General features: G+C 37.8%; 2 protein-coding genes across 10 annotated transcripts in view; both read right to left on the bottom strand.

The window, feature by feature from the left end:
• The window catches only part of LOC136857937 (zinc finger protein ZFP2), a 585,780-nt gene that overhangs the window by 415,086 nt on the left and 153,262 nt on the right, over window positions 1–17,432 (bottom strand). The window contains exon 4 of one of the 7 annotated variants that reach the window (XM_067137044.2): window positions 11,145–13,054. The exons of the other annotated variants lie outside the window; for them this stretch is intronic. Within the exon in view, the coding sequence (XP_066993145.2) occupies window positions 12,076–13,054 (979 nt within the window). The 3' untranslated portion in view covers window positions 11,145–12,075. Of the gene's footprint in view, window positions 1–11,144; window positions 13,055–17,432 lie in introns of those variants that run through there. 7 annotated transcript variants of the gene reach the window in all.
• Window positions 1–17,432, bottom strand: part of LOC137497007 (endothelial zinc finger protein induced by tumor necrosis factor alpha-like) — a 70,459-nt gene that overhangs the window by 12,313 nt on the left and 40,714 nt on the right. The window contains exon 1 of one of the 3 annotated variants that reach the window (XM_068225353.1): window positions 13,005–13,055. The exons of 1 other annotated variant lie outside the window; for it this stretch is intronic. The gene's annotated coding sequence lies outside the window, so the exon portion shown is untranslated. Of the gene's footprint in view, window positions 1–12,941; window positions 13,056–17,432 lie in introns of those variants that run through there. One more of the 3 variants, XM_068225352.1, reaches the window with a different exon arrangement.

A 17,432-nucleotide genomic window follows, 5' to 3' on the forward strand; every position in this document is an offset into this window, starting at 1 on the left:
CAAACAGTTGGACATCCATGATGGTCTATTATGCAATGACTTGCGTAATGCTCTAAAGATGACTATTAATATCGCAGCCATTTGAACAGTGTTTTCGGCATTGCCACAACAAAAAAGAATACATTCACATGTCTTTGGTTACTGTTCCTATGGTAAAACCCTGGAACTTACTCGATACCACGACATACGAAGCTGCATCGCTCCGTCGTTAAGAGCTACTGGTTACACACTGCGTGAAAGAGGTCCATGGGGTGTTGGAGAAAGGCAGTATCCATAGGATTTAAGTCATCTCTATACAGGCCATAAAGGCCCTCGCAGGGGTGGAAGGTAAAGCTTTCCACCATCCGTAACCTCGGTATTAAGTGAGGCAGAGTAGTTAGCTCTACACTCAGCCGCCCTTTGCCCGCAGAAATTAACCGCGTACTCATTTGTTGCATAGGTTGCGTGAACCTCTGGGCCATGTGCACCACCGGAAGTGGGAATATGGAAATCTCCTTTGTTAAATTTTTTGACTTCCTGTTGGGGAATCGAATCCATGTCCTTCCGAGTGAACGAAGCATTCCTTTACTACTGCCTTGCCCAGGTAGCCCCTAGCACCGATATGATAGCCCTAAAAAATAACATCAATGGATATATTATTAATCCTACGGTTTGGTTTGAATCACATGCTAACTGGCCCAGAAAAGTACACAAGGAATAGAATTTGTGAGCGAACTATCCCCTCCTACCAGCATGAATATGGACTCGACATATGAAGTCAGTGTTCTCCCCAAAAATATTCATAAGCTGGGTGGCAGGAATGAGTAGCCGGGAGGGGAATACTACATAAAAAATTATTACAAAATTTCAATTTATTCCCCTCGGGGCATTAACTGTAATATCATACAGATAAACACAAACTTCAAAATTGAATTATTTTAGTGTTATCACGAATAAGATATAACAGAGTATTTCAAACTCTTAGAATTCTACTGCTCAGTCATAATCGTGAAACACTGGGGCTTATGACTTGGTTGCTGCGGAGTGCCATATGGGTTTGTAACGTTAAGCAGAATCGAGTGCTCACATGCGATTCCACAGTAATTGAGACACCGCTTTCGTACAACACTACATGATAGTCAAGTTAAACATTTAAACTCTGATGATACAGATGCAATTATGCTGACAATAATTACAATTTACCAGTTAAATAAATAACTTTACAGTATTTACATTTTAATCTGGAACATACAATGATGTATTAATATCATGTAACTAGCACATATCTAGGTTAGCCCAAAAAAAAAAAAGGTCCTGGAGGAGATAAGCCTCATGATCGGTGCAAGAGGAATAATACGTAACCTAAGTTGTTTGAAGAATTCTGCTTCAGATTCAACCTACCACAATCGCGGACAAAGAATGTGGTTTTCAAAGCCTTGATTCACTAACGTAATCAGTACAACTTTTGTCCTCAGGGGTAACTTCCTTCTGGGGGAAATTTTTATTCTCTGAATAAATGTATGTACAGTGAATGGAGGAAGAAAACAGATTACATATTGCCTTACAGAAATGAAATATTTCACCACTGCTCTAGGTTGAGAAGTATGACTAGTTTACGAAATCAGAGCTACATGACCATGCTAGACCACAAGAAACGCCCTAAAGAAAGCTCGACTAACAAAACAACTCTTTTCTGATTTCGAATTACTTCAGCTACACGTTGCTCACTGAGAATTAAATGGAATCACGTACATTTAGGCTTATGTTACGGGAAAGTGACAAAAGTAAGCATCACCAATACCACCCAAAGAGCGAGAAGTTTAGAAATAATGAAACTTTGCTCTCAGGAACTCCTGAAGTATGCAAAATTCAAAACTAGTATTGGGATAGTAATGAACTTTCTGACAACATCCCTTCGATGAATCCCATTATAATTAACAGGGTTTAGAGCTCTAACTCTGATTCGGCAGGAACTGACATCTCCAATGAGGAAGTTTTGTAACTATGAATTGTTTACTTTTTGATGATTAAATATGTGTGAATATTATGCACATAACAAAGACAATGACAATGCTTTTAAGCAATAGGCAGTTCACCATTTTAAATCTGCCGTTGGAAGTATAAAGCCCTCGTGCAAAAGATGTGGGGAATGGTCAATGTTTAATTTTGTTAAATAACATTGTTATTTTAAAGACTACTTAATGTACAGTCTACCACAAGCGTGGCAACACAGCACTCCACGGGAAGCTGTAGTGAACCTGTATTGCTTATACAATTTCACCTCTCAAAAAAATTTTGGTATAAAATCTATGGATATGTATGGGTTTTCTATAAATACAGATCATAAAAACAGTTAACTGTAGTGCTCGAAACTATGTTAACTACAGCTTAGTCCAACATTGCAGAACTGAGAATACCCATAATAGGGCCTATAGTGATAAACTTGAAACTTTAAAATCTTGTTTGATACACAAAATGCATTTAAATTTCATCATGTTCAGATGACGTATTTTGATGTTACACAGATTTAAAATCGAGGCTAGTCCAAAGAATGCCAAAAAGCACATTCTTTCATTCCGATTACAACAGCTGCCGAAATCTATACGGTAAAAACAGTTGTATACTGCTATTGAACGCAGAACGAATGGTGCAATTAGGTTTGAGGTAGGTGCACCACTTTAATTTCTTTTTAATAAAAGTTTAAAACTCTAGTACTACACATTTAGAATGTGGCAGCGTCTTCTGCCTTGAGAACCTATAGTTACCCAATTCCTCACATTTAACATACTGTACAGTACATTTAATTTACAAACTTGTAGAACAGTACAGTTACATAAATCCAACACAACACAGCCACTACCATAAGAGTTCCCACACAAAAGCGAACGGGAAAAATTGTATAGTAGTTAAATAAAGAACCAGCACATGGCATTGTGTGCTCCTCCCATTTAATATTTTACAGACTTAATTTTTATTATTATAAAAATAGGTAATTCACTTCTTAACATAGAGACAAACCCTGTGGATACCCATAACAAACATTTTACCCATATGTTAAATGGTTTATGAGAAATAGGTACCTGCAAGGAACTCTGGTTTTTAAGCTACTACTGCAAGATCCTAGAAATAAGAATGATAAAACTTGAACACTATAATAACACTTCTGGTAAATTTATTGAATTTAATATTGGAAAGAAAAAAGAAAATTCAATAAGAACACTACTTCAATTTCCATACAGCTGTGTGTCTATTTTTGAGAAAAGTGATTTCTTCCTTCAAAGCTGCTCACTTTCTGTAGAGGGCATCAATAAAAATATAAAATCCATCATTCTATTAATCAATGTGGAATACATTGTATTTCAAGAATCATGGTCAAAAAAAGTTCAATTTTACTGCTAAGAGGCAACAGCTCGTAAGTCAATCTTTTATGATGAATTACTTTTTTCTTATGTAAACACAAGTGTTCTTTCAGATGGTGAACACCTCGTAACTCGAAAGAATTTATTTTGTTTGAAAACAGTGTAGCTTTACCTCATATGTATTCACGAGCAGAAATACCTCAGCAGTAAATTTCAATAACTTATATGTAGTGTGTGAATGAAGATACAGAAGAGTGCCACGTTAGCAAGTTTTGATGGTGCATTCTGTGGGATTATATTCGAGAATTATTGTTGAGCTCTTATCGTACACATTGCCGTCTCACTGAGATTGAAGTAAAACTGTTTTGAACTGTTGTTCCAGGTAGTTTTACAAATATATCTTTACTTGTGAATGTGTGCAATGGCATTGGTATAGTATACACTTAACCTGATCTGTAAAAATTAATTACACAAATTAATTAGACATATTATTCTTTAACATGGCTAATGTCCGCCTCCGTAGCGTAACAGTTACTCGGGGGCCCGGGTTCGATTCCCGGTACTGCCAGAAATTTAAGAATGGCAAGAGGGCTGGTATGTGGTTGAAATGGTACATGCAGCTCACCTCCAATAGGGGTGTGCCTGAAGCGAGCTGCACAACCTCGGGATGAGGACACGAGTTCACTTCACTTCCCATGGCTAATATATTTATTGTTTGCTTTTAAGATTGAATGGGATCCATCTTTGTCGGACCTGTCAGATGATGACAAAATTAATTCATTTATAAATTCCCTTAAAGCCAGTGGCCTCAATACAGTATTAAAGAAGAGTGGAGATTGGGACGTCGTGTTTCTAAACTGGAGGTACTTGCAAGTGAAAGAGAAACACCATGAAAGATATCATTAACCTCTGGGACAGGCCTATTGCAAGACCAGTCATATCCTCTCACCAGTGAAAAAAAATCTACCTCTACTTAGTGGTAAAGTAGACGTTGTAATTGAACTGTTAGGGTTCGGGAATGATATAGCAAATTAAATTTCAATTTCAACTTGGCAGAATTTATTACAAATGCTATGATGAGTGAAAGATGACAATTTCAACATGCAGTACGTCAGTGATACTAACGAGCAAGTTAATACGAAGGCCAAACTCATTCATATTTTGGAAACCCCCTCACTGCTACCAAATACAGACGATTCCTCTATCGATAATGACATTCAGTGAGCAAATATTACTTCTTACTCCACCTATTATGCAGTGATATAAGGGATGTCCACAACATGGAGATACTCTAATGTAATTCCTGAAGATGCCAGGAGAGAGTTGCATTCCAACAATTTCTGGAAAGAATCGAGCCTCAGTGAAAAATTGTGCATCAAGTTGTGTGTGTGTGTGTGTGTGTGTGTGTGTGAGAGAGAGAGAGTGGGAGGGAGGGGGAGTGAGGTTGCAGGCGGTGGCAGAAGACAAGGTACTCTCTAAAATGATTAAATTGGGGAGAACGACACTGTATGCATAAGGAAATGTTTCTACAAACATTCTCTCTGAAAGAATGGTGTGTTCATAATTGGTCAACGAATTCTAAGGATGGAATTCAAACTGACACACACTACCTAGTCTACAGGGAAGAAATCTGATACGGTGAATGTGATTTTTTTCTTGAAGGATCTCCCAAAAGTTCTGGCTCAATCTTGCAGGAAGAAAACAACAAAGTTGTATCTAAAAATGGTTATTAATAGTAAGAAAGAGCCATCTGACATTTACAAAGAGAAATGCATATTTAAAGGAAGGAAAACATTAAACCTTCACACGTTTTATATTTTAGAAGACAGAGATAACATTCTTTTCCATCAACCGAAAAAGGATCAGTGTGACATATGCTGTTCCTACCAAGGAGGCAATATACAGGAAGAAGAATAGAAAAAGCACATTTTCTACAAGAGAAGAGAAGAGAAGAAAAGAAAAGAAAAGAAAAGAAAAAGAAAAGAAAAGAAAAGAGAAGGAACTGTATCAAAATGAAGACAAAAATATAAAAGTGCTTGCAATGGACCTACAGCCAGTCAAATTGTATCTTAACCTAAATGCTAGAGCACCGTATTAAGACAAGGTTGTGTGTACAAAGTTACACAATTTATGATTTATCTTCCAGCCATTGTACTTGTTACTTCTGGTGTCAAATATTGCTTCTTGCTTGCTTGACTACTTGAATAAAATTTGTATGAATGCCATAATGCCTCTTGTGTCAATTGAGCAGCATCTGTGGATATCAAAACAAAAATACTGTGCCTTACTCGAGTTTACAGTGAAACATAATGAGATATAGCACAAGTATTCGATGAAAGGACACAATCAAATGGAAGTAGACCCTGTCCATTCTATGACAGAACTAAAGCTAAAGAATAGACACATTCGCCTCAGTTGTGCCAAAGAGGCCCAAAGGAAACCTTTTCCACTTCAAGCAAAACTTCTTTCGTACAAGCTATTTTTGAACCATGCAGATACAGAGCTTCAGAGATACCCTTCTATTCCATACGGACTTTGTGTATCAGATTTCAATGTCGAAGGACTTGAAGGTTCTAAATTTCAGTCTCTCAGGAATCATACCCCACAAACCTGCTTATCCTTTATGTTTTGGAACTTTTCACTAGTCATGACTAGACCTCAGATTGTAGGCAAAAACCTATTTTGTTCCTTAAGAGATAACTTAAAGTGAAGTTGTATTTACATGTTTCAGGTATTTATAAGGTTAGAAACGGTGGTCCTATAGTGCCTAAAAATGCCTAAATTGGGGGTAGAACCTATTTTTGCCTCTATTCTTACATTTGCTGTATTTTATCCCTAAATCGATTAAAAACGCTTTTAAATTAGTCAGAGAAACTTAAATATTTGCCAACTCGTTTTCAGTATCTTGAATAGTATTTTCTAGAAATTATTTTTAGACAAAATGTGAAGCTGTAAACCAATTACCACTCCCCGGAAATCCTTAAGAACCTCCTGCTGTGAATTCTCCCTTTGTCCCTTAGTCTGTGTGTCACGAGGAGGGGGACAGTGTCCACTGACCTGCCTACATTTACTGTATGCTTATCAAAAAAAATCATTGCTGTATTAATTAAACAGTGGTTGCAGGAATTTCCCCATTTCACGTTGGATGGAAAAATGATATATTCTGCGACGTTTGCAGCAAAGAGGTAGGTGAAATTTGTTTTATATTTCACTCTGAAGTACGTACTTTTGTGTGAAAGTCATACTTAACACATTGCGGACCAGGTGCCCTTCACCCCATGCACAGCCCTGTTCCCGGCCACTTTCTAACTACCTCCAAACTGGAGTGCATGCATTCAAATAAACTGCCAGAACTTCACTAGCCTTTGAAGGACTACTGTGTTTTATTCTGGAGGCATTCCTGATTAGTAGTTGAAATGCAGTTAGGTAAGTATTTGCTGAAATCTATTTCGGCTCATAGTTTTCCGAAATATATGGTTTTCTATTAGGGGATTGGTTGGCCAGTAATCTTTCAGATACGGTTTCTTAACCTGCCCTATCAATATACACAAAACATCCACTTTAGGTTTTACGGGATTCGTTATGAGAATGTGAATTCTGTTCATAGTATAAGTTTGTCTGCTCAGCTACATAATGAAAAAGTCCTCACAAACATAAGTACTAATACTTGTCCTACATTTCCAGGTTCATTAGGCCATACTTTTATATCAGGAGCACGTTCAACATCCTCTAGTCTAGGTTTACTGTTGTCCATAACCTAGTTGTCAGAAAACACTATATTATTTACAATATTTAGAATATTTACACCCGTAACACAATTATGAGACTCGTCCTGCGCCACGTGAGTTCCACACCTTGAAGACAAGGATATCTACTCGTCATCACTTGAAACATTTCCGTTAGAATGTATTTCATCAGCGAACTCTAAATATTCAGCATCACTTCGACATTCTGAGCCTGTATCAGCACATAATACGCGAATCATTTCATCCCTGTCTAAACACGTGCGATCTGTGTGCGCTGCCATCTTGCATGGCTCTTCAAACTTTGTAAGCTTGTTGTCAGGAAATGCAAAGAAAAGCTATGATATGAAGAATAATCGGAAAGAAATGCGACTATCGATTGTGTAGAACCATGCATAAGAGTTCTAGCACCCTTGACCTCCAAATAGTTCCAGTATATATCAAAAGATAGCACTAAACTTCAGTCTGCTGCTAACACGAGATAATCCGGGACCGGTCCGCAACGTTCGGCCAGGCATGCACGAGTTTTCTCGGGACCGGTCCGCAATGTGTTAAAACGTAGGTGCCCTATCTCTCTGTTGTATTATTAGGTTTTATACATCAATTCAGCACACATACACTAAACGAAGTATAACATTAAATATGAATTGGGGATTGTAGCGCATCCGGACCCATCGAATTTTTGTTTATAGAATCGTTAAAAACTGGCCATGTTTGTGTGGTACTGTAGCAGAATTCGGATTGGGACAAAGGAATGAAAGAGGAAGTCGGCTGGTTGAATTCTGGACTGATCATAATTTAGTCCTTGCCAATACTTGGTTCAAACACCACAAACGATGGCTTTATACGTGGACGAGACCTGGAGACACTGGAAGGTATCAAATAGACTTCATTATGATTAGTCAGAGATTCAGAAACCAGGTGTTGCATTGCAAAACTTTCCCAGGAGCAGAAGTGGACTCTGACCACAACTTGTTGGTCATGAAATGCCATCTGAAGCTGAAGAAACTGAAGAAAGAAAAGAACGCAAAAATATGGGATCTAGACAAGTTGAAAGAAAAGAGTGTGAGGGATTGTTTCAAGGAACATGTTGCACAAGGACTACATGAAAAAGCTGAAGGAAATACAATAGAGGAAGAGTGGATGGTCACGAAAAATGAAGTCAGTACGGCAGCTGAAGAAATGTTAGGAAGGAAGAAAAGATCGATTAAGAATCAGTGAATAACTAAGGAGATACTAGACCTGATTGATGAACAACGAAAATACAACAATGCTAGAAAGGAAGAGAGCAGAAAAGAGTACAGGCGATTAAAGAATGAAGTGAATAGAAAGTGCAAGGTAGCTAAGGGAGACTGGCTGAAGGAGAAGTGTAAGGATGTCGAAGGTTGTATGGTCCTAGGAAAGGCTGAATAGTGGAAGTTAAATGGAAAGTTTTGATACTTACCCCTTTGACCGCTGAGATGTTAACTTATGTTGAGGGCTTTACAGCAACTGGCAGTCGCCAAGCTCTTACTTCACGTGTTGTATTTGTGAAGTCTTGGTGGAGGGGGTTGAGCTTCAGAAGGCGTGGCTAAGGGCCCATTCGCTGCGCGTGAGGAGTTGCCGGCAGCGGGAGAAGGAGCGGGGGGTGTTGGATTGGTGGGAGTGTTTTCTGATTTGGTGCTATATATTTTTTAGAAATTACTATTCAGAAGGAATGGTTTTTTAACAGATTTGGAATCTGTTTGTAAAGAGGACTTTTCTTATCTATTACATCATTTAGGTTCTTGTCTTTGTTAAATTGTTGATCTAGGAAGATGTATAAGTTTTCATATTCTGTCATGAGCTTACCTTTTTCAATTCTTTTTAAGATTTGTAATTCCTGATCTATTGTATTAAATTTGTGACCTGTTTCCTTCATGGGGTTACTCATCGCAGAGAAATTATGTTTTTGGGCGTTATGATGTTCTGCATATCTAGTTGAGAAACATCAGCCAGTTTAGCCAACATAAGAAAAATTACATACTGAGTATCTGAGTCTATATATACCTGAGCTTGAATATTTATTATTAGTTAAAATGACTGAATTATGATTCAGATTTAAAAAATACATTTCAATTCGTATTCTGCATTGTGTAAGCGGTTTTTACCTTGTGGTTTTTTTTTAAGGATTGGTAATTTGATGGATTTTTGGGTTGGTAAATGTGAACCAAGTTTTATTGGAGAAAGGTTTGTGGTTAATTTTAGTCTAACTTTAATAATGATTTTGTTGACCATATCTGGATTGAACCCATTGAATCTGGCTATTTCTTTTATGAAATCTAATTCATTTTTTAGAATATTCGGTGAAAGAGGGATTTTTAATGCCCAGTATACTAAACTGTAATAAGTGGCTTTTTTATGGGAATTCGGGTGCAACGATTCGTTTTTTATAGTTATTGGAGTTAGTGAAGGCTTGGGGTAAATTTGGAAATCAAATTTGTCTACAACTCGTGTGATTTTGATGTCTAGAAAATTTATTGAATTGTTGTTTTCGTTTTCCTTTGTATGCACTAGCCAGCGTCTTGGTAGGTGTGCCAGGTACCAATTGATGAACCCAACCTTGCACACGAGGGCGAAACGCTGGAAACCAGGAATGAGTTAGCTAGAAAATTTATGATGTCCAATAACGGACCATTTATATTGGTATTATAAATTTACTCATTCAGAACAAATATTTCACATTCCCTATGGGAATCAACATCTGTAAACCATCTGATACCCAAGCAGGCATCAATTTTTGGTAGAGACAAATTGTCTCATAGTGCATTGGCACTGCCGGTGGCTCCAAGTAGCCTACGCAGTGGCCTTCGCGGTATGCACTAGCCAGCGTCTTGGTAAGTGTGTTAGGTACCAACTGATGAGTCCAACCTAGCACACGAGGGCGAAACGCTGGCAACCAGGAATGAGTAAGCTGGAAAATTTATAATGTCCAATAATGGACCATTTATATTGGTATTATAAATTTACTCATTCGGGACAAATATTTCAGATTCCCTATGGGAATCAACATCTGTATCAATTGCTAATGTTTTGTCGACATAACGGAGCCATAAACCAAGTCTGTTAATGTTTTTTACCATTTTGTTGTATTCTAGATTGCCATTGTAATGTCTGCTAAAATGCCGGAGATTGGGTCTCCCATAGCTAAGCCTTCTTGTTTATATATTTTGTTGTTGAAAGTAAAGTCATTATTGTGTAAAACAAAACTTAGTAACTTTACGAATTTGTCTATTTCAATTTTGCTTAATGTGCTGTGTTTGGAGAGGTTGTTTTTTTATTATGGTAATAGTTTCGTAGATGGGTATGTTTGAGTACATATTCGTGATGTCAAACGAACATAAAACATGATTTGGTTGTAAATTGAATTTGTTTGAAGTTTTGCAAAGTTCAGTAGAATTTTTGATGGGATTTGCATTGTGAAATTTAAAATGCATTTTTAAGAACTTGGGGAGGAACTGAGAAGTTTTATAAGTGGGACTGTTTCTGCTATTGATTATTGGTCTGATGGGGGTGTCTTTCTTGTGTATTTTAGGTAATGATCTTGCTGTAGGTAATTTCGGATTCATAGTGATCATTTTTTGACAGTCTTGTTAATTTAGTACGAATATCGAATTTTTAAGGAATGTTTTTAGATTGTGTTGTGTTTTTACTATGGGATCTGTACTGAATATTGTGTAGGTTTTATTGGAGAAAAGAATCTTCTGTATTTTGATGTAGTCTTGTTTATTCATTAAAACTGTTGTATTGACCTTATCAACCTTTGTTACTGTGGCATTATTATTGTTAATTTTAGTTTTTAGTTTTAGGTTTTGTTTTGAAAAGTTAGAATTATTGTTAGTTATTATATCATTCACGAGTGTAGGTATTTTCTTTTTTATTTCATATTTTACATTTTGTTTCTCTAAGGGAATCTGTCTGTTAATATTAGATTCAGTCACGGTGATTCCCAATCTATTAAAAAAAAAAATTCCTTCTGAATAGAATGTTACTTTCTCAAAAAATTACAATTATTGCCTCATCTTGTGGTAATAACAGCCTCATGAGGAATGATAAATAAGGTTCACTTTATTGCCAGTATTTTAAGAATAATTCAGTTTTGTATGTTTATTTTTAGGTATTCAAGAGCCTCTGAAACCAACTAATTGATAAATCTGTAGAACTTTGAAAAGAGTGTCTGCTGCACATGTCACATATGTATATACAGGTCAATCACTGCGTCATATGCCCTCACTCTATATGAGCACTGCGGAGAGGTTTAATCAGGCTTTTGGCACGCAATCTAGTGATTAGAAATTGTATACCACCACCTCTCCTACCCTGCCGGCCAACATTCTGATGGTGAAAATGTTTTCGACCAACAGGACTCGAACCAGCTAACTTTGGTGCCAGACCGTTTTAGACTTCAGCACCTTAACGATCATGGCCACCAGGCGGGCTTTGGTCATAATTTCATGATATAATCAAGTATTCAATTACACAAAACATGATGAAAAAAAAAAAAATCACATTTCCAACCAAGTTGCACTTTATAGCAAATGCAATACATAAACCCAAATAAAACAAATGTAGGACTTATCAATGAGTAACCTAAACTGGATTATAAAAAATAAAATAAAAATCATCTACCAAAGTCAATTCTAGGTCAATGCTATCTCAGATAATAAAGTTTGAACTGATGTCAGGTTATAGAAATTTTCCAGCTGATAAGGCCATTGATACAAGTTTAAGACATAAACCAAATGTTCAAGGATTGTTACTGGAAAGAAATTAATAAGGAAAACAAAAATTCTCAGACTAAGTCTTTTGTACTAAACTTCAGACACAGCATTTTTTTAACTCCCTCTAGTACATCAAGTAAAACTTTTAAGTTAAAAATACTATGCAAACTGTCAGTAGCAACAAATTTATATCCTCGGAGTATTTCACAAACATTATCTGAAAAATGATTCAACACACTTGGAAATGATAAGATTTCACAATGTCTGAACATGAGTTTTCCGATGAGTTTTCAGCACATTCTTCGACACGAAACTCCTGATGCACATATCACAACTGTAAGGTTTCTGTCCGGTGTGAGCCCTCTTATGTACAACCAGAGTGGAACGTTGAGTAAAGGCTTTGCCACACACATCACAAACATGGGGCCGTTCACCTGTGTGAGATCGCTGATGTGTCTTGAGATATTCACGAGAAACAAATGCTTTCTTGCACACATCACAAATTTCAGGTTTCTCTCCTGTGTGTGTGCGACAATGAATGACAAGAGATGTTTTGCTAGCCAAAGCCTTACCACACACTTCGCACACAAAACTACTCTGACCTGAATGAGAACGCATATGCAGAGTCAAAGAACCACGCTGGACAAATACTTTACCACACACTTCACACTGGAACCTGCTGGTTGCAGGACGATAATCAGGGTCATGCTTACGCCTGTGCAAAGCCAGATTGTGTTTGTAAGGATATGCTCGTCCACAAAGATCACACTGAAATGGTTTCTTCCCACTGTGAATATTCTTATGCTCCTGTAATTCTGTATTTGTGTAAAAGCCTTTTTGACAAACGTCACAAATGAACTTGTATTCGGACAGATGTCTTTTGCGATGGTTTTTTAAGTTTGATTTTTGTATAAATGCTGAGCCGCATATGTCGCACACGTGATTCTTCTCACCTGAATGAATTTTACAATGATCCCTCAGTTCACTGGGTCTCTTAAATTGGCGCCCACATGTTTCACATTTGTATGGTCTATGTTCACTGTGTATTAACATGTGAGATGTCAATTTCCCATTACAATTGAAAGCCTCACCACAAACAGAACACATAAAAGGTCGCTCACCCGTATGAATTCGCCTATGGATCAACAGCTTGCTTTTAATCAATACCTTCCCACAGAACTCACATGTGTTTGTCGAACTGCCTTTAGTTACTCTACAAGATTTGTCCCCAGATCTGGAAAAAAGAGAAATGCCTCATGTAATACTACAATTCAAATATTATAAAAAGGAACTCAATCAGGATTAGGATTTCAAGAAAATCAAGACATTAAACGGTCGATTATAAATGATTCATACGTTAAATCTGGAATACCCTACAATACAATGCTTTGCAAAACTTAAGGACGAAAGTAACATTTGCATGCTGAGTCAATGCGAAGTAACAGAGCTCGGTCAAACTTGGAACAATATATAGGAAGATCTGCCACAGTATGATATAATGGGCAACTGAATGAAATACGTGATGAGACGTTTAAACAAACACAAGAAGTTACACGGAAGCCACTGCGACTCGTCCGGTTCCCTGGACTTTACAATAGGAGGGACAGAGTTCTTAACCCTTTGAGGGTCGTATTATCGAAGCACTCACAAACCCTACAATTTAGGTTTCTGCAAGCTCAAATTACTCTAGAGGCAACATAGTCATGCACGAAAAAGGGAAAAATCACAAAATCATGCAATCTTCGTGATTAATCATGTTTTCTGTGTGGTATTTGACAAAATATGGAGGTGGACACAGCATACTGCTACAGTCTTTGCACTAATATATGATCCTTTAGTTCTCATTTTGAGGTAGGGAACTGTTACCATTGAAATGAAGGAACTGTAGAATTGCATTATGAATACAGAGCACAAACCAATAAAATATAGGAGTATTTTTATACTTCTATGATATGTTTGTGTACATGAACCTCAGCATCATTTCTAAAAATTTACACAGCTCATTCACAATTATCAGTCCATATTTGTACTCAGGCTGACAGATGAGTTCCCAGATCATTATTTTCCACGAACTGTGAATGATACAAGTTTTGTGCCTCTTTCCAGATGGTGGTTGTAATTCTTCTAAGCCACTACCACTTATTCATTCACTATCAATAATGGTATTTTCATGAAAAAGCAGTCAATTTCTTCATTCATATGGGAAAAATCAAAATCCTTACATCATTCATCAAAATTTCAAACACTTTCTCACTATCCAGCACTACTTCAGCACGAATGTGAGCAGCCACATTCATCAGCTAGCAGTTGATTCCCAAAACAACAGACATTCACCTACAAAAGCTAGGCTCCTTCCCGTGAGGATATGAAAAAGAGCAAGCTTCAGAAACATAGCCAATAGATGGCAGATAGCGTATTTTTAGAGTCATTACTAAAACACAAAGAGAAGCCAAGATATGACACTCCGAAGTTCGATTCACAATACACTGCACCATAACTGCTGTGCCACATCCCACGAGACACAATATATTGTGCCGTGCCCCCCCATTGGCTTAAAAGGGTGTGTGAACACCACGGACAGTGATGCATGCATGCTCTGCAACATGCTCCCATGCTGGCCAGAAGGTTCGCAAGGAGTTCATGTGATAGAGCGTTCCATTCCTCCACCAGCATGGTTGACTACCTGCAGGATGGTCATTGGTGCATGTGGACGTGCTGCAATTTGTCTCTCCAATGCATCACACACATGCTCAACGGGATTTAAGTTGGGGGAAGGGCAGGCCAGTCCATTCACCAAATATTATCTTATTCCAAGAGCTCCTCTACCTGCGCTGTTCAATGCAACTGCACATTGTCATCCATAAAAATGAAGTCAGGGCCAAATCCAAACTAGAAAATATGTACATGGGGAAGGAGTACTCTGTCACAATAATACTGACTGATGAGTGAACCACGTTCAAAGATTTGGCGCATTATGCCTCCACACACTGCAACACTTTGACCCCAAAACAACCATGTTTGACTATGCTCTTGGGTCATTACATGTTCCCACCTCTCGCCAGATGAGGGCACATCTAGAATCACTCCTCAAACTGAATCTATTCTCATCTGAGAAGAGCCTGTGACCCAACTCTTCATCGGTCCAGTCTTTATGCTCCCGACACCTTCACAAACTGCGCCGCCAGTGTGTGCATGTCAACCAGTGTGTGCATGTCAACGGAACGCAATGTAATGGTCGTCAGGGCAAACAGACCACCCCCACACAGTCACAATGCCATAATGGAGAGTGAGATTGCGTGCCTTACATCCTGTTAAATGTGGTTGCAATTGCCCATGCGGTCTGACATGAGTCCCTTCTTGCCTGTTGCACAATGTAGTGGTCATCTGCTGCTCTAGTTGACTGTGGTCGACCACCTCCTCTCCTTGGGGCAGCAGTGCCTGTGGTTGAGCCATTTTTGATCCTTGTGTCAGTTCGGTTTCATCCCGAACTGGGTGTATTTGGCAAAATGGCTCGTTACTGTACTGCTTCACATGGGACGATCCCGTAACTTTCGTGATTGTACCAAAGACGGCAGTCATTGCGTTTTCTGTCACGGATGGTCTAACTTTCCACCGGAATGTATTCTTCTTATCTCTTTGACTTGTGGAACAGTGTTGGGTTTTAATAAGATATAAGATGAACTCCATGCATCTAGATGCAGCGTTTTTAATGTACCGAAATGTTTTTTAAAAGTTTCAAATGGATTTTTTTACTACCAATCGCCCCCTTTCATTGCACGTTGTTTTACTTCAGGTAACAATATCGTTAATCCCTTTTTTCTTTATGTTACCATGGTTGTTGATATCCCTTGTTAACCCCATGATATGAATGAAACTTGATTCTTTGTGCTTGGTGTGGTTATGTTTATTCTCAATGTTGTGGTCCTCAAATTACTACGTGCGTGTATTCTTTTGCATCTACCTCCCATCCGTACTGTATGGGAGATTTGTGTCACCGCGAGGCTTCACTCGGTCTGTACGAATTGCAATCTGGATGGGTTTTGATGTGAATAAGGGACCAAATGATCCCATTGCCAAATTTATATTTGTGTATACACATGACCCTAAATATTGGGAACCACCTTCTACCGACCTTGGTGTCGTGTTACTGAAGAATTTGAATCCTTGATGGACACTCTGGACCGCTCTTCACTCTTACTGTTTGGTTGCCTGACTGTATGGGAGTACAGACGTGAGTGTAAATGGGTGGGGTATCAAGAAGGAATATCTTTGTTAGAATTTTATTTTGTTCTTGTATTTAATTTCATTTCTCTACCTAATTGTTGGTGCATTTTCCTTTCAGCCTTTGCACCTATTTTAGTCTCTTGTATCGTTTCTGGCCGACGTGTTTTATCTTTCATTCATGTATGCACTGTGCATGCTTTTGGCCCCTTCGATTATTTTTTTTGTAGTTTGTATTTGTGCTCCTTTTAAATCTACTCCGGGGGTTCTACGAATAATTATTTTCTTTAGTCTGCTCTTTGATGCGTAGGATTAGAGTTTTTCTTTTGGAGTGAGGGATTGTTGTATTAAACAGTTGAGTCGGTATTAGACCACCTTTTAATGAACTGTGTGGATTGCGTTGTGTTTGTGTGGGGATGATCTGAATGTAATCGCATGCTTATAAGCGGTCCAACTTATTGTAATATAATTAGATTCTGAATGATGGTATACCGTCACAGCAACACTGTTGCTACATCTCTGTAAAAGGGGAATAACGTATGTATAATTTTGATATTGATTATATTTCCTTGTTTTCAAATTCATTTACTTTCTCCAATTTTTAAAATTTCATTAATTCAATAAATGTTTCCTTGTTATTTGTTGAATTTCTTGGTACTTTGTTTTGAAAATTAGTCTCTTGGTATTTTTCTGCCGAGAGGCTCATCTCCAGCTTGCGGCCTTACCTAGTCACGATCCGGGCCTCAGATTTTAGCTACTGATGTTATATTATGCACGGTGAATAAAATTATATGCATGTAGTACATAAAATAGTGTGATGATAATGCCACATTAAAATATCTTCCTTGACCAGATGAAGAAGGTGGAGTTATGCTGATGACGCAAGTTGAACTTGATTGTGTGTTGACAATATGGGACTAAAAAAGGAAAATATGAATGAACTAAAGAAAAATCAATTGTAATATAAACTCCTTGTAAGCTCCTTGCCTGTCCTACGTCGACCGTTCCACCTCAAGTGCTAAAGCTGAGTGACGTCCTCGAAGGTCGTTGAGGACAGACTAGGATGAGAGGTTGAGGGGAGTCTGATGAAAGGGGAGAGGTGTAAGGTAAAGCATTAGTCACACGCCTTCGTGTAAAGAATTTATTATCTCCTCAAAAAGTATATTGATTTCCTCCAATATTTCATTCAGGTTGCATTTCTGATCAATATTTATACAAATGTTTTCCAAAATATTCAATAGATTTCCTTTCTTACTTAAATGGAGAATTTGAAGGTCTTGTTTTATGTTCTGAATGTATGATTGGTATCGACCATATGACAACCGAATGCCGAGAATCTGCCGTATTTTGACGCATTAATATATTCATTATACCTTATGTTAAAATTGCGG

Source organism: Anabrus simplex, chromosome 1 (assembly GCF_040414725.1).
Source record: "Anabrus simplex isolate iqAnaSimp1 chromosome 1, ASM4041472v1, whole genome shotgun sequence".
Lineage (NCBI taxonomy): Eukaryota > Metazoa > Arthropoda > Insecta > Orthoptera > Tettigoniidae > Anabrus > Anabrus simplex.